Genomic DNA, 20,646 nt, shown 5'->3' on the forward strand with positions numbered 1-20,646 from the left:
CCTCTGTCCACAGGAACGTTCTGTTGGTGTTGGTTTTCCTGAGTCTGTTGCCCTGAAGTGACTGTGATGCGTTGGCAGGTTTCTGAGTGGGAGCAGGAGTGGAGTCCCGGGGTTCACACCTCACAGGAGTGGGGAGCTCACAACCTCCTGCTAGTTCTGAAAACCTCAGATTCACCTTCAGAGGACGGTGAAGGTTCAGACTCCCTCTGCCAGCCTTTCCTCTGCATCCCACCCAGGGAACAGCCCCTACCAGAGCTGGAGTCCATTTCCCCCTTGGTGTGATGGAGAGACCGTGATTACAGCAAGGAAGTTAGGACTCCTGGGTTCTGTCTGTCATCCTGCCACTCAGTCTCTGTGAGACCTTGGCCAAGTCACCCCTCCCCGTGCCTCAATTTACCTATCTGTATATTAAGGATAGTTTACCTGTCTGTATAGGAGGGTGGTGAAGCACTGGAATGGGCTACCTAAGGAGGTGGTGGAATCTCCTTCCTTAGAGGTTTTTAAGGTCAGGCTTGACAAAGCCCTGGCTGGGATGATTTAGTTGGGGTTGGTCCTGCTTTGAGCAGGGGGTTGGACTATATACCTCCTGAGGTCCCTTCCAAGCCTGATATTCTATGATTCTATGATTCTATAATATGTTCATAATGACTTTCCTTTGCTAGGTGTGTTGAAGACCGTTCAGTGAAAGGTGCTGCACACTCTGATGATAGTTACTGATGAGAAGTACTGATCTCTCCTTCTTTAGCGACAGCCTTGTGTGCCTGCAGAAAGTGTTTGTGTCTCCCCTTAGCCATCTGTCTCCAGATCTGTCTGTCTACTACTTACCCATCCATCTTGGGCATTTACAGGGTATCAGACCCTATGGAAACCCAGGTATTGTCCCTAGTTTTCTACCTAATCAAATATAATTTTTAAATATTCACAAACGTACAGAGCAGCCAATTCCTCTCTGATTCAGCACAGAGCCCAAGAGTTCTCATCTCCCTTTGGGAAGGTCCCTTAATTACTGTTTACTCCTAAAGCTGGAGAATTAGCACAGAAGCTCAGACATGGAAAGAGAGACATTGGCTAGATTGTCTCCTGTCTCCAGCCTGTTTACATCCAGATGCCGCTTCTTCACTAGAGGCTGAACAAACCCCACTGGGGTTGCTCAGAGCTATATTATAGATGGTGCACACCCCTGTATCAGCTCTCGGTGTGGGATGCTGCTGCAGATGCTGGGCTGAGAGTGGTGTGGGACACGGCTACCTGAGGGGGATTCCCAGGGAAGACACTTCCATCTCAGGATTTACAGGTATCTATCTCTTGCTGAGGAACTCTGCTCAACAATCCTAGTGCAATGTGGGCATGCTGGGATAGAAAGTAAGTCTGGGGTCCTTTCTGCTCTGTGCTGCCATTAAACATCCCAAGCCCCTTGCCACAGGGGATGGGTTTGTTCCAGTATCACTGGCCAAAATGTCCCTCTTCCCTGTGCTACCCCAGCTGATGCCCTCCAGCCCCAAGGTGGCTGCATTTCAGTGACACAGCGGATTGCTCAGGATGAAAGGTGTCAGTAGATGTACAATACACAGCTCAATTCAGTGGCTCGTACTTTTCAGTGAGGGAAAACTGCCCGTGGAGTAAGAACTCTGGAGCCAGCTGTCATCTCCTGCTCTTGCATTTCAGGGACCGTTACCTGGCTTTTATCTCCTGTAAGGCATGCTCCTCACTGGAACAATTCAAAGAATTTTTAAACATGGGCAAGACATCATCTCTCCTGACCACACTAGAGAAGTCAGCTGAACTATTACGCCTGAAACTTTTAAAAAACAATTCAGCTGGAAGCAGACACCTAGTGTGGGAAACTTTAGTCCAAAGGGTTAAAGTTTGGCAAATTTATAAGCAACTGAAAATGAGGTCTCCTAATTAAAGGTGTCAGACAGCCTGAAGTAAAGTTGGTGCCACTATCACCACCAATCTATTTGTGAATCACATGCAGCTAAACTCTTTGCTCCAGTAATGTCAGTGCCAAGGAGTTCCACAAGCCAAGTACAGATTACGTAAACAATTTTCTTTTCTGAATGTTGTATGTTCAGACTTCCAATGTAATTGAATGTTATCTTGTTTGTGGTTTATGAGACAGAGTAAATATAAATGCCAGATCTTCTTTCTTTATTGATAGATTCTTAGAGTTTAAAGTCACAAGAGACCATTAGATCATCCAGTATGATCTCCTGTATAACAAAGGTAATTACGTTTCATCCAGTCACTTCTGTATTGACTCTATAACTACTATTTGACTAAGACCCCGTCTACACTGGGATTTTTCATCACAGAAATCTTAGAGCAATGGAGTGAGAAGGGACAGCAAAGGTCATCTAGTCTAATCAGCTGCCAAGATGCACGATTTGATCTGTGTAAAACATCCAAGGTAGATGATTATCCAGCCTCCTTTGGAAAACCCCTATTGAAGGAGCTTCCATGACCACCCAGGGCATGTGTTTCATTGTCCTCCTGGTCTGAGTTAGGAAGTTTTTCCTGAGATTTCATCTAAATGTGCTTCGCCTCTTGTCCTGCCCTCAGTGACAAAGAGAATAACTTTTCTCCATCTTTTTTATGGCAGTCTTTCAAACATTTGAAAAGTGCTGTAATGTCCCCCCCCCAGTCTCTTCTTTTCCAAATTAACATTCCTAGTTCCTTCAGCCTTTGCTCATCTGGCTTGTTTTCCATCTCTTGGATCATCTTTGTCTCTCGCCTCTGTATCCTTTCCAGTTTCTCTACATCCGTCCTATACACTGGTGACCCAAACTGGCCCTGAGAGATGTAGCTATATCAATCTGATCCCAGTGTAGACAGCATGAGGTCAATGGAAGAATTCTTTCATCAACCTAGCTACCGCCTCTCGGGGAGGTAGATTACCCCTGCCGACGGTGTAAGTCGTGTCTACACTGAAGCGCTATGGCAGCTCTGCTGTAGAATTGTCAGTGTAGACAAGCCCTCGAGCAGATCTTCCAGAAATACATCCTGTCTGGGTCAGCACAAATGGGGAGCTGGAGAATCCACCACTTCCCTTCGCAGTTTGTTCCAATGATTAATCACCCTCAGAGGTAAAGATTTGGTCCTTATTTCCATCTGGAAGTTGTCTGGCTTCAGCTTCCAGTGATTGGGCCTACCTCTGCCTTTCTCCACTACATTACAGAGTCCATTACCCAAGGTTTTCTCCCCAGGAAAGTCTCTGCTTGATCATCTTTTCGTTGAGATAAATAGATGAAGCTCTTTAAGTCTTTCTCTGTCAGGCATTTTCTCCAGCTTCCAATCATTTTTGTGGCTCTTTTGTGCACCCTTCCCAATTTCTCAAGATTGTTTTTGAAATGTGGATCTCATAATTGGAGGCAGTTGATTTCACCAGTGTTATGTGCAGAGGCAACATCCTTCCCCTACTTCAACTCAGCACTCCCCTGTTTATGCATCCAGGGGTTGCATTGGCTCTTTTGGCCACAGCATTGCACTGGGAGCTCGCAATGAGTTGGTTGCCCACAATGACCCCTAAATCCTTTCCTGAGTCCCTGCATTCCATAAAATAGTGCCTGCTTGTGGGCTGAGCCTCCCTTCCCAGTTCCAAGAGGATCACTTTGCATTTGTCTGTATTAACACATTTTGTTTGCATGGGCCCAGCTCTTCAAATGCTCCAGATCAATCAGTGTGCTGCCCTGGATTCCTCATTGTAACCACTCTTCCAGCTTCTGGGTCATCACAAATTTTATCTGCAGTGATTTTCTATTTGCTCCCAGGTCACTGATGAAAATATCGAACAGCATCCAGCGTAGAACTGATCCCTGCAGAACCTAACTAGAAACAGTCCCATTCACTGGCAAAGGCCCACTGACAACTGCTTTCTGAGATCTGTCAGTTAGCCAGTTTTTAGTCCATTTTATGTGCGCTCCACTGGTTTTGCAATGTTCATTTTGTTTCTCTCAATGTTTTCCTCTAATAAATGAAATGCCTCAGAGAAATTGAAGTGTATTGCATCTCCACGGTTCCCTTGATCAACGAAACATGCACTCTCCTTATTTGACAAGGCCGGTTTCCATAAATCATGCTGTTGACTGGCATTGATTATATTCCTAGACTATTTTTTACACTACTCTCATACCAGCTTTTCCATTCTTTCCTAACTATGTCAAATAATTTTTAAAACATTCCTTTCATTTTGTTAAATTGTTTACTTTTAACCCAGCACTGACCTGTATTTGCCTTTCTTTTCTCTTTTTTGAGCAGCCAGACACCAAGGCCATTAGAGGGGCGCAAGAGGAGAAATCTGAATCAGGGAGGCTTTGAGGCAACACTTTGAAGCTGAGAACCAGTAATGTATGTTGCTGTGCTTGGGACTGTATTGCAGAATGACATCCAGTGTCAGTAGGGTAGGAAGCAGTTGTGATTGTTCAGGCCCAGGATAAATGATAAAATTGCTTGCTTGTTTGCTGCTGCCATCTGCTGTCACAACTTGCATGGAAACAAATAAAGAGTGTGTATTATTCAAACAACTTTGCTTTTATAGCCAAAACCGCCCCAACACTATGCACACGCACACAGACACATGCACATTCCTGGTGGGCGAGGTACCAGGGGAGGGCTGACCCAAAGTACCAGGTATCGGAGAGGAATGTATGCGCGGCATTTTGAGAGATCATGGGAACGAGTTCTGAATGTGCCGAAGGGGAGGGTGGGTTGCATCTGCTAAGTCTGGAGTGTCAGGAGGGACTTCAGCACGATGAGTTGCCACTCCAGAACTTTTATCAGCCTCTCCATTGTGGGTATGCCTCATTTTCTTCATTCCTGCTTTCTTCATCCTCACTTTCGCTCCATTGCCTGCATTCTATCTTGTAGATATCACAATACTGCAGCCCCTCCTGGAACATATCTTCCTTGCTCCATCTTGAGCACTTTCTTATGCAGCAGAGATGCTCGCCTGGAGTGGAGGGGATTCCGCCCTTCAAAGACTTGTCTGGTGAAGCACAAGAAACAATAAACAGAAGCATTCTTATTAAGTGTACCTACAGCATTGAAACGATACTAAAATACACCTTTGGTAACACACCAATCACTTTCCTGCTGGCCCTTGGGAAGCACACATGCCAGCAAACACCACAAGCAGTGCAGAGATAGAGGACATTGTGCCTGGGATAAAAACAATGTGAGAAGGGTGCAGAGCACTTCTCAGGGGGCAATTCTCTACATTTTCCCACCGTTTTCCACAGGCAGGGGTCATCGTGGCAGGTATCTCACATTGGAAGGGAAGCAAGGAGACAAGGGTGCAGCTACTACATGCTTGTAGCTTCTGCCCAGGTCCCTGTGCTGCTCCTCTGGGAGCTGCTTTTTTCCTGGCCCAAGTAATTACCGAATGGCATGGAAAAGTATCCCTCAGTGGGGGAAGGAACAAAGCAGCTCTGCCAAGGACCCTCCGGCAGAGGATTGTTGAGTACCAGCAGGAAAATTTCCTAAAGATCTCTCTGGAGGAATCCTGTGAAATCTCAGTGAGAATCAACAATCTGCTCCACCATGCTGCCTAGCTGTACTGGGAAATGCCCAGCACAGAGAAACCCAGCCAGCCATGTACATTTCTCTGCCCCCAACCCACCTCCACACTTCATAAAGCAAAACCATTTACCAGGGGTCTCCTCTTCGCTTCTGACTCCCCTGATTGTGACTACTGAGACTACCTGGCCACCTCCTGGGCGACTCTGACCTGGGAACCACATCTTCTTCTGCCTCCACCTTTTCCTCGATGACTTCCTCCTTTGGGTTAGGTCCAGCTTCCGCCAGCTCCAGCCCAGCTGAAGTACCCACAGGACTCTTGGCCATGGAGGTGGGGTTGCTGCCAAGGATAACACCTGACTCCTTATAAAAATGGCAGTTGTGGAGTGCTACTCTTCTTCACCTTTGCTCTGCACTGCAGCATGTCCCGATCAGAGCTCTTTCCCCAGAAGCTCCGTGAAAACCGTCCTTGGTATTGAAATTCCTATGACTCCAGCACAGCTGGAACCTCATAGCCTCCTCTCCCCATATTCTGTGCATATCCAGCAGTTCTGCTGTGGTCCTACCGGGAGAGCATTGGCTGCATGGAGCCACCAGGACCACCAGGAAGATATGATATGAACACCCCACACTGAGCAAACAGGAAGGGGAATTTCAAAATTACTGGGCTTTCAAGGGAGAAGGACGTAAGCACAGCAACTGAGTTTAAACTGTGCGAGTGTTTAACTAGGCACTTTGATGACAAAACTTGTGTGTACAAACCCTTACAACTCTAGCCAAGGTGGTTTTATTACATCACTGAAACTGAGGAGTTCCATCATCAGAAGTGGCTTTGTAGTATATATACCGCCCCAGTTTCTTTGGCAAAAGCTGCCTTTTGGCAAAAGCAATAGGCAGTGTAGACAAGGCCTCAGGAACAATGAGATGTATGTTTCCTGCTGGTGCCTGTGAAGGTTTCCCACACCACAACGTGTAGGAATTATTGACACAGGGAGCATCATGAAATATGTAATTGGTATTAGCAGGGTCAGTTGTTCAAATGTCCTTTTTCAGTGTGTGAAGAGCGACCAATCTGCTTTACCCATGAAAACAGCCTCCAGTAGTGCATGTAGTGTCTCATATTAACATTGTCTCTCCATCCAGGCATTTGAAAAGCAACCATCACCCAGGGCCCTGGGCACATAAAGAAAGTCAGAGAAACATACAGTACATGCAGGAGACACCATTCTGCCTCAGAGTTGGACACCTTCACTCCTTCTCCATGTCTGAGTCCAATACAACCAACTTCACCAACCCCTCCACCTTCATCCTGCTGGGCATTCCTGGCCTGGAGGCTGCCCATGTCTGGATCTCCATCCCCTTCTGCACTATGTACATCATAGCCATCTTGGGGAACTTTACCATCCTGTTCATTGTGAAGAGGGAGTCGAGCCTCCATGTCCCCATGTACTATTTCCTCTGCATGCTGGCTGTCACTGACCTGGGCCTGTCCACGTCCATCCTGCCCAAGACATTGAGCATCTTCTGGTTCAATTCCAGGGAGATCAATTTCAGTGCCTGCCTCACCCAGATGTACTTCCTTCACTGCTTCACAGTGATGGGGTCTGGGATCTTCGTGGCCATGGCTTTTGATCGCTATGTGGCCATCTGCCATCCCCTGAGACATTCCACCATCCTGACAAACCCTGTGGTCGCCAAGATGGGCCTGGCTGTCGGGATGTGCAGCGGCATGCTCGTAATGCCCCATCCTGTCCTGGCCAGGAGGTGGCCATATTGCAGAACCAACATCATCCCCCACACGCACTGCGAGCATATGGCCGTGGTGAAGCTGGCTTGTGCTGACATCAGCGTGAGCAGTTACTATGGCCTCTTCATGGTACTTTGTGGGCTCAGTCTGGATGGGATTTTTATCACTGTGTCCTATATCCAGATCCTCAGGGCCATCTTCAGCCTCCCCACAAAGGACGCCCGGCTCAAGACTTTTGGGACCTGTGGCTCCCACCTCTGTGCCATCTCAGCCTTTTACATCTCAGCTCTCTTCTCCTCCCTCACCTATCGGTTTGGGCAGGGTGTGCCCCTATATTTCCATGTTTTCATGGCCAACATGTACCGCTTGGTGCCCCCCATGCTAAACCCCATCATCTACGGGGTGAGGACCAAACAGATCCGGGACAGGCTGCTTTGGCTCTTTACTCATAAAGGGATGTAAAGTTTTCTCCTGGTGCGCTGCCTCTCAGACCGAGCTCTGTGGAGAGCTGTCTGGTGACAGGTGCTGGGTCCTCTTCCGTGAATCAGGGGTTATTTAAGGACGTTAAATCCTTTCCTGATTTACCTGTGCTCTGAAAGCATGACAAAGTGGGGAATCTGTCTATGTATTACTCACTGGGCTGCCACCTTTCTAACTGCAGGTAACTCGACCCCTGAGACCACATGCCTTACCCCACCTCTTCCTCTCCTCTGTCTCTTGCTCCTCTCCTCTCGTCTCCCTGTCACTCACTGGATCCTCTCCATGTCTTTCCTCCCCAGTGGAAGGGCTGCAATTTTAGATTTTGGTGTGGAGGAGACAACGATAACTGTGATTCTAGGGGCAACTTAGACATTTGAAAACTATATCGAATTCCCCAATATAGTAAATAAACAAATATTAACCCATTCAGCTCTAGGAGTAACATTTTCTTACGTCTTATGGCAATTAACTTCCGGGACACTGGTTAGGCTTAAATTTAAAAATAAAATTAATGTGTATTCTTACTTTGCTCCTAACACTGCAGAGAGAGAGGCTCTGCTGGGTTCCTTCTCAGCTCTGGAAGGGGAGTGGGGTCTAGTGGGATACAGCAGGGGGAAGATACTTCTGCAGTCCGTATAAAAACATAAGAACCTAGGAATGGACATTGGTCCATCTAGCCCAGCGTTCTGTCTTCATCAGTGGCCAGTGCTAGGTGCCCCAGAGGGAATGAACAGAACAGGTATACAAAATAAATAATAATAATAATAATAAATGGAGCTATACCTATATTATAAAACTAGAAGGCTGTTGAGTTCAGCCACCTGCCTTTACTCATAGGACCAAGTACTGATTTTTACCCCAGATCCCTAAGAGGCCCCCTCAAGGTTTGAACTCACAGCCCTGGGTTTAGCAGGCCAATGCTGTAATCACCAAGTCATCCATCCCCTTTCAACTAGTCCCAGCTCCTGGCAAACAGGGATGAGGGACGCACAGAACATGGTTTCGGATCCCTGCCCATCATGGCTAATAGCCATTGATGGACCTGTCCTCCATGAACTGATCTAGTTCTTAATGGAATCCTGGTGTAGTTTTGTCCTTCACAACATCCCCTGGCAAAGAGTTCCACAGGTTGGTGTGAAGAAATACTTCCTTTTGGTTGCTTGAAATCAGCTGCTTATTTATTCACTGGGTGACCGGTGTTCCCTCTAACTTTTTACATTCATGTGTGGAATTAATTTTGGTATGTGGACCAATATGGAGATGATGTGTGGCAGGGGTGGGGCCAAGTGGTTTTTAGTATGGGAGGGGGCTCAGGGCTGGAGCAGAGGGTTAGGGTGTGGGGGTACAAGGACTTTAGCTGGGGTTGCTGGCTCTGGGGTGGGACGAGGGATAAGGGGTTCAGGGAGCAGGAAGGGGCTCATGGATGGGGCAAAGAATTAGCGTGCATGGGGTTGCAGGCTCTGGGATAGGGCCAGGGTTGACAGGCTTAGAATGCAGGATGCCCCGTGTTCTCTAATCTTTAGATTGTGTATTAATTATATTGATTACTTAAGAACCCCCAGTGATCAGTCTAGGGCTGATAGGTTCTTGTCCCAAAATCAGGCCAGTATTATTTAAATTATTATATAGTAGGGAACTCTGATGTGCACAGTTACAACACTCACACTATAAGACCTTTTTTAATATTTAATATCATTTATTAATACCTTTTCACAGTCACAAATACCGCAATTTAACAAGCTAGATAAAGAAAGTACATCTGCACTTCCATAGACTCACACCAACCCTGAAGTGATAGCCCTCCTCTTCCTCATCACCATCACCTTCCCCATCATCACTGGTGGCCATCAGTCTGCCACCTCCCAAAGATGACATCTCCTCCTGCTGCCCCTAGGCTGAGATGCCACGTTTACAATATGTTAGACTGACAACATGGTGTCTGATGCGTGTTCAGCAGGGGATTTTTCCCTTTTCCTTGTGTGTATTTCCTCACTTTACCAGTGGTGGAGTGTCTTTTCATGTAGGTTAGTATAGCAATGATCTCTACTTATTATCATATATGTCAATTCATTACTGTGGCCCTTTTCTGGTTCGGTGTCACATTTGGTATTTCTGTACTACCCGGTTATTTCGGGTTTTTCCAAGCTGTGGTGGACCTGTTACGTGGAAAAGAGTATGAACTTAGGAAAGCCCTTATGCCAGCCTGCTTTAACACCTCATGTGTGGCCCTTCTGCTTTAGCGCATCACCACCTATCTAACTTTGCCTTAGCTCAACACAGAGGATATGGCCTGCAGGTGCCTTTCCTTACAGCCAAACTACTTTAATATAAACCTATTATAACCTATTGTAATAAAGCAAAGGATCAAACCCAAAAGGCAATAAGAAATCCATAAGAAAAGATATACAGGCAAGCAAGCAGGTGAGCCCTATAGGCAACACCTGGGCTGTGGCAGAGAGAGAAGACCTACCCCAGCTCTCTCTCGGCACAGCACCTTGGGATCAGGGAGAGGTGCTGGGCTGGGGGAGGGGTGCTTTCCCCATCCTGCATGGCCTGTGGTAGCCTGCTGCATAGTCACACAGCTTAGAAGAACTTAGTGGGTGACCCCTAGTTTTTGTCTTATGAGTAGTGAATAACTTTTAGTTATTCAACTTTTCCACAGCAGTCGTGATTTTATAGAACCTCCATCATAGCCCCCGTTAGTCGTTTCTTTTCCAAGCTGAAAAGTCTCAGTCTTATTAATCTCTCCATAACCCTAATCATTTCTCTTGGCTTTCTCTGTGCCTTCCTTAATGGTGCCCATGTCCAGCCGGGCTCCCTCTGCCTGCGGCTGGGCTGGGAGCTCCTACAGCCTGATAAGGAGCCTGCCTGCAGGTAGGAGGCAGCTCCGGGGTAGCACAGGCTGCCATGGGTTAATGACCCAAGGTTTCCTTCCACCCTGCAGTAACTAGATACTGCCGGGTCCTCTTTTCCAGTTGAAAACCAGGTGCTTGGCAACTTTAAATGGCACCTGGGCAGAAAAGAGTGTGAAGGCCCCAGGCTGGGGATGGGGCAAGGAAGAGTCATGTGGTGAGGTCATGTGTCCTCTGCTTTAGCTTGTGCCCACCCAGTAATTTCTGAGTGCAGGTGACACCCGCTGAACATGCATCAGAGGGGTCGCCGTGTTAGTCGGGATCTGGAAAAAGCAACAAAGAGTCCTGATGGCACCTTATAGTGCATGGAACAACGTCGATGCCAACTCTGCCCACATATGTACACCAGTGACACCGTTACAGGACCTAACCAGATCAACCATACCATCACTGGTTCATTCACCTGCACATCCACCAATGTAATATACGCCATCATATGCCAGCAATGCCCCTCTGCTATGTATATCGACCAGACTGGACAGTCTCTACAGAAAAGGATAAATGGACACAAGTCAAATACTGGGAATGGCAATATACAAAAACCTATAGGAGAACACTTCAATCTCCCTGGACACACAATAGCAGATTTAAAGGTAGTCATCCTGCAGCAAAAAAACTTCAGGCCCAGACTCCAAAAAGAAACCGCTGAGCTTCAGTTCATCTGCAAATTTGACACCATCAGCTCAGGATTAAACAAAGACTGTGAATGGCTAGCCAAGGACAAAAGCACTTTCTCCTCCCTTGGTGTTCACCCCTCAACTGCTAGAAAAGGGCCTCATCCTCCCTGATTGAACTAACTTCATTATCTCCAGACTGATTCTGGCCTGCATATGTATACCTGCCTCTGGAAATTTCCATTATATGCATCCGATGAGGCAGGGATTCACCCCCGAAAGCTCATGCTCCAATACGTCTGTTAGTCTATAAGGTTGCACAGGACTCTTTGTCACTGAACAAGGAAAGTGAGACAGCGACAATTTCAGCATGTGTGATGGGTAGCGGGGAAAACACTCGTTCCTTGTCTTTTGCTATGTACCTCAGCTTGCTTTTCTCCTCTCTATTTCATATAATATATCAATGGAAATGTTATGATTTACTGAATATCATTACCCTATTTTTATGCACGTATCATTTTTGTACCTAAAGTCATGAACATTGACTATGCACAAGTATTTCAAATGTGTTTGCTCCTGTGGTAGTTCCCACAAGGTAGGTTACATTCAGTCTAGACAGCATATTGTGAATGAATTATTCAAGTTGGTGACCCCTCAATGAACACAATGGATCATGGAAGAAACATATCCCCATCTGATGGACTTAACTGCGGACATTCTAGCCAGAATATGGATAACGGTCCCTACTAAGACACACTGAAGCAAGAACATAAGAACAGCCGTACTGGGTCAGACCAAAGGTCCATCTAGCCCAGTATCTGTCTACCGACAGTGACCAATGCCAGGTGCCCCAGAGGGAGTGAACCTAACAGGTAATGATTAAATGATCTCTCTCCTGCCATCCGTCTCCACGTTGTGACAAACAGAGCCTAGGGACACCATTTCTTACCCATCCTGGCTAATAGCCATTAATAGACTTAACCACCAGGAATTTATCCAGTTCTCTTTTAAACGCTGTTTTAGTCCCAGCCTTCAAAACTTACTCAGGCAAGGAGTTCCACAGGTTGACTGTGCGCTGTGTGAAGAAGAACCTCCTCTTATTTGTTTTAAACCTGCTGCCTGCTGCATGAAAGGATGTATGACCAGCTCATGTACAGCTGGACTACCTCTTGTGCCTGAACTTTCTCACTAACGGTACTGGGGGCTTTTGCTTGTAAAAAATTAATTTCCATCCACAGGGCAACACTATGAAAGACTCTGACTGGGCAGGTGGTCCCAGGCTGGAAAGGAGAAATCCCAGCCTGTGTATGGAGGAGTGGAAAACTGTACCATGAGGATTAGACATTGCTTGACTCAAATCCTGTCTAGATTACAGAACTCAGATTGCCATTTTGTTTTACTTCTTGAGGAATCTACATTGATCAGTACACTTATTACTTATAGCCACTTAAAATCTACCTTTCTGTGTGATGGGGCAAGGCCAGATGGTTACACTAAAGTAGTAAGGAACAGGTATGTTAGCCCCAGGCTAACCAAATCCCTAGTACCATGGTAACCAAATGCTCCAGGTTAATCAAGACACCTGGAGCCAATTGAGATCTTTCTAGAAGGCAGTGGAGATAAAAACATTGATTGGGCCACCTGAAGCCAATGAAGGGCTGGCTGGAACTAGTTAAAAGCCTCCCAGCTAGTCAGTGAGTTTGGTGTGTGTGAGGAGCTGGGAGCAAGAGGCACAAGGAGCTGAGAGTGTGCTGCTGGAGGATTGAGGAGTAGAAGCATTATCAGAAACCAGGAGGAAGGTTCTGTGGTGAGGATAATAAAGGTGTTTGGAGGAGGCCTTGGGGAAGTAGCCCAAGGAGTTGTAGCTGTCATGCAGCTGTTACTGGAGACACTATAGACAGCTGCAATCCACAGGGCCCTGGGCTGGAACCCGGAGTAGAGGGTGGGCCCGGGTTCCCCCCAAACCTCCCAAGTCCTGATCAGACACAGGAGGAGTTGATGTGAGAACGTAAGTATTAGAGTGGAGTGGGTCTAGTATTTATTCAATCTTCTCTCTTTTATATTAGAATTAGATACAGTGCTCTTGCCACATATCTTGCTAAGTTATCTGCCAAAAAATAGAGTTTTCAAGACCGTAAGTAGCCCCAGGAATCACCGTTACGGTGGTCACCCCGACAGAAATCTGAACCAACTTCCTTGCAGCTGGGGGTGGGTAAGGGAGGTGAAAATGATCCAGGATGTGATGAGGGTAGGGAGTAGAGGAGCAAAGTATGATGGAAAGAGGAAGCACAGGGACAGAGCCTTGGCAGAAGAGGTGGGGGTACGGCATGGGGACTTGGGTGTCCATTGCCAGCAATAGAAAAGTGGCAACCCAGTGAGTTCTACATAGACCAATTCCCCAGGTTCTAATGCTGACACTGCACATTAAGATCAGGAAAAGATTTAATGTCTCTTTGACTGTCCACTCAGTGATTCAGGGAAGAGGGTGTGGCACCAGGTACCAGCCAGCTCTGCACAGAGCTCAGTATGAAAGCCAAAGCAGCGGGAGAGAACTTTAGGTCTCTTTACAAGTGAAGAACCAGAGCAGGCTGTTTCTGATCTGTTTGGTCCTCACCCCATAGATGATGGGGTTCAGCATGGGGGGCACCAGGAGATACACGTTAGCAAGGAGAACATGGAAGTGCAGGGGGATATTCTGGCCAAACCGGTGTGTAAGGATGGAGAAATAAGATGGGATGCAAAATGTTAAGAAGACACAGAGGTGGGAGCTGCAGGCACCAAAAGTCTTGAGCCGGGCGTCCTTTGTGGGGAGGCTGAAGATGGACTTGAGGATCTGGATATAGGACACAATGATAAAAAATACATCCAGACCTGTCATCAAAAACGCCACAAAGAGTCCATAGTAACTACTAATGTGGATGTCGGCGCAGGCCAGCTTTACCACGGCCATGTGCTCGCAGTACGAGTTGGGGGATGATATTGGTTCTGCAATATGGCCACTGCCTTGCCAGGACGGGGTTGGGTATTACGAGCATACCACCACGCAGCACCACTGCCAGGCCAATCTTGGCCACCACAGAGTTTGTCAGGATGGTGGAATGTCTCAGGGGATGGCAGATGGCCACATAGCGATCAAAAGCCATGGCCACGAGGATTCCAGACGCCATCCCTGAGAAGCAGTGAATGAAGTACATCTGGATGAGACAGGCACTGAAATCGATCTCCCTGGAACTGAACCAGAAGATGTTCAGCATTTTGGGAATGGTGGACGTAGATAGTAAAAGATCGGTGACAGCCAGCATGCAGAGGAAATAGTACATGGGCTCATGGAGGCTTGGATCCCTCTTGACAATGAAGAGGATGGTGAAGTTCCCCATGACAGCTATGGCATAAATGGTGCAGAAAGGGATGGAAATCCAGACATGGGCTGTCTCCAGGCCAGGAATGCCCAGCAGGATGAAGGTGGAGGGGTTGGTGAATTCAGTTGTATTGGAATCTGACATGGAATAGGGGAGAAGGTATTTCAGCTCTGAGGAAGAACTTTGTCTAGTGCATGTACCGTATGTTCCTCTGACTTCCTGTATGTGCCCAGGCTCTAGGGTGATGGCCGCAGTACAAATGCCTAGACAGAGAGACAATGTTAACATGAGACACTGCATGCACTACTGGGTGTTGTTGTCATGGATGAAGCAGATTGATTGCTTTTCACACATTAAACAATGATATTTTCAAGTATCAGAGGGTAGCCGTGTTAGTCTGGATCTGTAAAAGCAGCAAAGAATCCTGTGGCACCTTATAGACTAACAGACGTTAGTCTGTTAGCATGCTCCAAAACGTCTGTTAGTCTATAAGGTGCCACAGGATTCTTTGCTGCTTTTAATGATATTTTCATTACTTAGAGAAATGAATTATGAAGAACTGACCCAGACAATGCTCATTCCTACACATCATGGTGTGGGAAACCTTAATAGGCACCAGTAGGAAACACCAGCCCGCCTGGATAGCCACTGTAGTAGGCCGTTCCCCTTATAGACTCATAGACTTTAAGGTCAGAAGGGACAATTATGATCATCTAGTCTGACCTCCTGCACAAAGCAGGCCACAGAACCCTACCCATCCACTTCTATAACAAACCCCTAACCCATGTCTTAGTTACTGAAGTCCTCAAATTGTGGTTTGAAGAATTGAAGCTGCAGAGAATCCACCAGCAAGTGACCCATGCCCCATGCTGCAGAGGAAGGCAAAAAACCTTCAGGGCCTCTGCCATTCTGCCCCGGAGGAAAATTCCTTCCCGACCTCAAATATGGTGATCAGCTAAACCCTGAGCATGTGGGCAAGACTCACCAGCCAGCACTCTGGAAAGAATTCTCTGCAGTAACTCAGATCCCATCCCATCTAACATCCCATCACAGACCACTGGGAGTACTTACCTGCTGATAATCAAAGATCAATTGCCAAAATTAGGATATCCCATCATACCATCCCTTCCATAAACTTATCAAGCTTAGTCTTAAAGCCAGATATGTCTTTTGCCCCCACTACTCCCCTTTGGAAGGCTGTTCCAGAACTTCACTCCTCTAATGGTTAGAAACCTTCATCTAATTTCAAGTCTAAACTTCCAAGTGTCCAGTTTATACCCATTTATTCTTGTGTCCACATTGGTACTAAGCTTAAATAATTCCTCTCCCTCCCTGATATTTAGCCCTCTGATATATTTATAAAGAGCAAGCATATCTCCCCTCAGCCTTCTTTTTGTTTGGCTAACCAAGCCAAGCTCTTTGAGTCTCCTTTCATAAGACAGGTTTTCCATTCCTCGGATCATCCTAGTAGTCCATCTCTGAACCTGTTCCAGTTTGAATTCATCCTTCTTAAACATGGAAGACCAGAACTGCACACAATACTCCAGATGAGGTCTCACCAGTGCCTTATATAACAGTACTAACACCTCCTTAACTTTGCTGGAAATACCTCGCCTGATGTATCCTAAAACTGCATTAGCTTTTTTCATGGCCCTATCACACTGATGGCTCATAGTCATCTTGTGATCAACCAATACTCCAAGGTCCTTCTCCTCCTCTGTTACTTCCAACTGATGTGTCCCCATTTTATAACTAAAATTCTTATTATTAATCCCTAAATGCATGACCTTGCACTTTTCACTATTAAATTTCATCCTATTACTATTACTCCAGTTTACAAGGTCATCCAGATCTTCCTGTATGATATCCCAGTCCTTCCCTGTGTTAGCAATACCTCCCAGCTTTGTGTCATCCGCAAACTTTATTAGCACATTCCCGCTTTTTGTGCCAAGGTCAGTAATAAAAAGGTTAAATAATATTGGTCCCAAAACTGATACCTGAGGAACTCCATTAGTAACGTCCTTCCAGCCTGACAGTTCACCCTTCAGTAAGACCCGTTCTAGTCTCCCCTTTAACCAGTTCCTTATCCACCATTCAATTTTCATATTGATCCCCATCCTTTCCAATTTCACTAATAATTCCCCATGTGAAACCGTGTCAAATGCCTTACTGAAATCAAAGTAAATTAGATCTACTGCATTTCCTTTGTCTACATAATATGTTACCTTCTCAAAGAAGGAGATCAGGTTGGTTTGGCACTATCTACCTTTAATAAAACCATGTTGTAATTTGTCTCAATTACCATTGATCTCAATGTCCTTAACTACTTTCTCCTTCAAATTTTTTTCCAAGACCTTACATACTACAGATGTCAAACTGACAGGCCTATAGTTACTCGGATCACTTTTTTTCCCTTTCTTAAAAATAGGAACTATGTTAGCAATTTTCCAGTCATACGGTACAACCCTTGAGTTTACCGATTCATTAAAAATTCTTGCTAACGGGCTTGCAATTTCATGTGCCTGTTTTTTTAATATTCTCGGATGAAGATTGTTTGGGCCCCCCTGATTTTGTCCCTTTAAGCTGTTCAAGTTTGGCTTCTGCCTCGGATGTGGTAATAGCTACCTCCATATCCTCATTCCCATTTGTCATCCTTCCATTACCCCTAAGCTCCCCATTAGCCTCATTAAAGATTGAGGAAAAGTATTTATTTAGATATTGGGCCAAGCCTAGACTATCTGTAACCTCCACTCCATCCTCAGTGTTTAGTGATCCCACTTCTTCTTTCTTTGTTTTCTTCTTATTTATATGGCTATAGAACCTTTTACTATTGGTTTTAATTCCCTTTGCAAGGTCCAACTCTACATGGCTTTTAGCCTTTCACACTTTATCCCTACATGTTCTGACCTAACTAAGGTAGCTTTCCTTGCTAATCCCGCCCATCTTCCACTCCTTCTAGGCTTTCTACTTTTTCTTAATCACCTCTCTGAGATGCTTGCTCATCCAGCTTGGTCTACAACTCCTGCCTATGGTTTTTTCCCCTTTCTTGGGATGCAGGCTTCTGATAGTTTCTGCAGCTTCGACTAAAAGTAATCCCAGGCCTCTTCCGCCTTTAGATCCACCAGTTCTTCAGTCCAATCCACTTCCCTAACTAATTTCCTTAATTCTTTAAAGTTAGCCCTTTTGAAGTCAAAAACCATAGTCCCAGATCTATTTTTATTTATCCTTCCATCTAGTTTGAATTGAATTAGCTCATGATCACTCGAACCAAGGTTGTCCCCTACAACCATTTCTTCTATGAGGTCCTCTCTACTCACCAAAACCAAATCTAAAATGGCAGCCCCTCTTGTTGGTTCTTCAACTGCTTGGCTAAGAAATCCATCTGCTATCGCATCCAGAAAAATCTGAGCCCTATTATTCTTACTAGCACTTGTCCTCCTGTCTATATCTGGGAAGTTAAAGTCTCCCATGATCACACAATTCCCATTAGTGTTTACTTCATTAAAAACATTAAAGAGGTCTCTATCCATATCCAGATCAGATCCCAGCAGTCTGTAGCACACCCCAAGCACTATCTCAGGGGAGGCTCTAGTAGCTTTCTTTCCCCGTGTGATTTCTGCCCAGACAGACTCTGTCTTATCCATTCCATCACTTCTTATTTCTTTACAGTTAACCTCATCATAGATACACAGTGCTACTCCACCACCTTTGCCTTTATTTCTGTCTTTTCTAAACAGCACATAGCCTTCAAAACCTGTACTCCACCATGTTTCTGTCATCCCTATAATATCCAGTTTCACTTCCTGCACCAGTAGCTCTAGTTCCTCCATTTTGTTCCCTAGGCTCCTCGCATTAGTGTACAGACATCTTAATTTTTGCCTTTTGGCTTCACTGACATTCTTTACCCGGTTAGGCACAGATATTGTACCACCAGCATCACCTATTAGACTGGTATCTACACTACCCTTCCTCCTTATGTCAATTCTTCTGTCTACGGCTGTATCCCCTCTTACTTTGTTTTCTTCCCTCTCAAGGGTAAATTTCGGCGTGGAGATTACCTGGAAATCTCCCAACCATCTCCCCTAAATTCCTAGTTTAGAGCTCTCTTAATCAGTTGGGCAAGCCTCCATCCTAGAAGTCTATTTCCCTCCTGACTCAGGTGAAGTCCATCCCGAGAGAACAGTCTTCTGTCCATAAATGCTTCCCAGTGGCCGTACATCCCAAAGCTCTCCTTATAGCACCACTGCCTGAGCCATCTCTGGTTCGCCATAATCTTGTCACATCTTTGTTGCCCTTCTCTAGGAACCGGCAGAATCCCACTGAAGATCACCTGAGCCTCGATTTCCTTAAGCTCTTCCCCAGTCTGGCATAGTCTACCTTGATATGTGCCAGTGAGAATCTAGCCATATCATTCTTTCCCATGTGAAGGACAATCAATGGATTCTTGCCCGCTCCCATAAGGATCCTTCTCAGCCTCAGGTCCACATCCCTTATCTTAGCACCCGGCAGACAGCAAACCCTTCTGTTCTCCCGATCTGCTCTAATTACAGGCCTGTCTATTCTTCTCAGTAAGGAGTCCCCAATCACGTAGACCTGCCTTTTCCTGGTGACAGTGTGATACTCCGGTCTATCCCCTGCACCCACTGGCTACAAGTCCTCTCGATTCCTATTCACCCTTGCAATCCTCCGCAACCCTTCCCGGTTCCTCAAAATGTGAACATGCAGAAAACACCAAACCTTTTCCAAAATGTATAGCAGGGAGAGCATCCCAACTAGAACACACCACAGGGAAAATCTCTTGATTTCATTGACAAACTCCTGCTCAGTCGCAGAAATGGCCAAAACAAAGACAATGTTCAGATGCCTAAGGAATGGCAAAGAGAATAACCTGCTGTGGACATGCACTCAGTTTCGTCACCCAGTCTCTATAAAGCATGTAGCAGTTAGAAAGGGAGTTTTCCAGACAGGCTCTGAGAATGGGGAAGGCTGCCAGAGTCAGACAGAGTGAAATGTCTGGAACTGTTTGGATTAGAAAAGAAACAAAGAAGGGGGTTAGATGATAGAGGAGAACAAGATTAAAGATTGGAACTGATTACATTCCAATGGAGAAACAGAGAACAGTTCACACACAGTAATCTCTAGAGATACTTAGTGCTTCAGAGGAGCCAATTCCCCAGAGCTGACAGAACAAGAACAAGGAGCAATGGTCTCAAGTAGCAGTGGGGGAGGTTTAGGTTGGATATCAGGAAACACTATTTCACTGGGAGTGTGGTGAAGCACTGGAATGGGTTACCTAGGGAGGTGGTGTAATCTCCTTCCTTAGAGGTTTTTAAGGCCCGGCTTGAAAAAGCCCTGGCTGGGATGATTAAGTTGGGATTGGTCCTGCTTTGAGCAGGGAGTTGGACTAGATACCTCCTGAGGTCCCTTGCAACCCTGATATTCTATGAATCTAGGATTGTGTGTTGGGCATTATCAGAAAAAACTGATTAGGAGAAAATATTTAGACAGTAAATGGGAGTGACAACCAGGAATCCATGAAGAAGAGTTTATTAAATAGCTAAAAAGCCATAATTCCACAGTCAAGAAAGTGGACAGCTTTGGTTACAAACGCGTTTTAGTGACAAAACCAAGTTGGCAATTGGCCGAGTGGGAGCAATAGATACAAATGGGAAAATGGGAACCATAGAAAGCAAGCAATGAAATGGGAAGTTATGAACGTTGATAAGGGATGTTAAAGACATCGGTAGATGTGTTCAAGGAATAGTTTTGTTCTGCATTAGGAGAGATTGCAGGCCCAACCAACAGACTAGGACACTGTTCTGGAATGCAGGGACACTGATAAGGATTTAGGGGTCACTGTGGACACCCAATTCATTGTGAGCTCCCAGTGCGATGCTGTGGTCCAAAGGGCTGACGTGATCCTTGGATGCATAAACGGGAGAGGGTGAGTTGGAGCAATGGAAGGATTTTACCTCTACACGTGGCATTGGTGAAACTGACTGTTTCCAGGTGTGAGGTCC

The 20,646-nt window shown here is 45.9% G+C and overlaps 1 protein-coding gene and 1 pseudogene across 1 annotated transcript; one reads left to right on the forward strand and one right to left on the reverse strand.

Moving 5' to 3' along the window:
* The first annotated feature begins 6,775 nt into the window (after positions 1–6,775).
* Positions 6,776–7,723, forward strand: LOC127051577 (olfactory receptor 52E2-like). The gene has a single exon (XM_050954070.1). It carries the CDS (start codon positions 6,776–6,778, stop codon positions 7,721–7,723), a length of 948 nt encoding a protein of 315 aa, XP_050810027.1.
* A 6,098-nt stretch (positions 7,724–13,821) lies between these two features.
* On the reverse strand, positions 13,822–14,776 carry LOC127038787 (olfactory receptor 52E4-like; annotated as a pseudogene).
* Between the last annotated feature and the right edge of the window lie 5,870 nt (positions 14,777–20,646).

This window comes from Gopherus flavomarginatus, chromosome 1 (assembly GCF_025201925.1).
Source record: "Gopherus flavomarginatus isolate rGopFla2 chromosome 1, rGopFla2.mat.asm, whole genome shotgun sequence".
Taxonomy (NCBI): domain Eukaryota; kingdom Metazoa; phylum Chordata; order Testudines; family Testudinidae; genus Gopherus; species Gopherus flavomarginatus.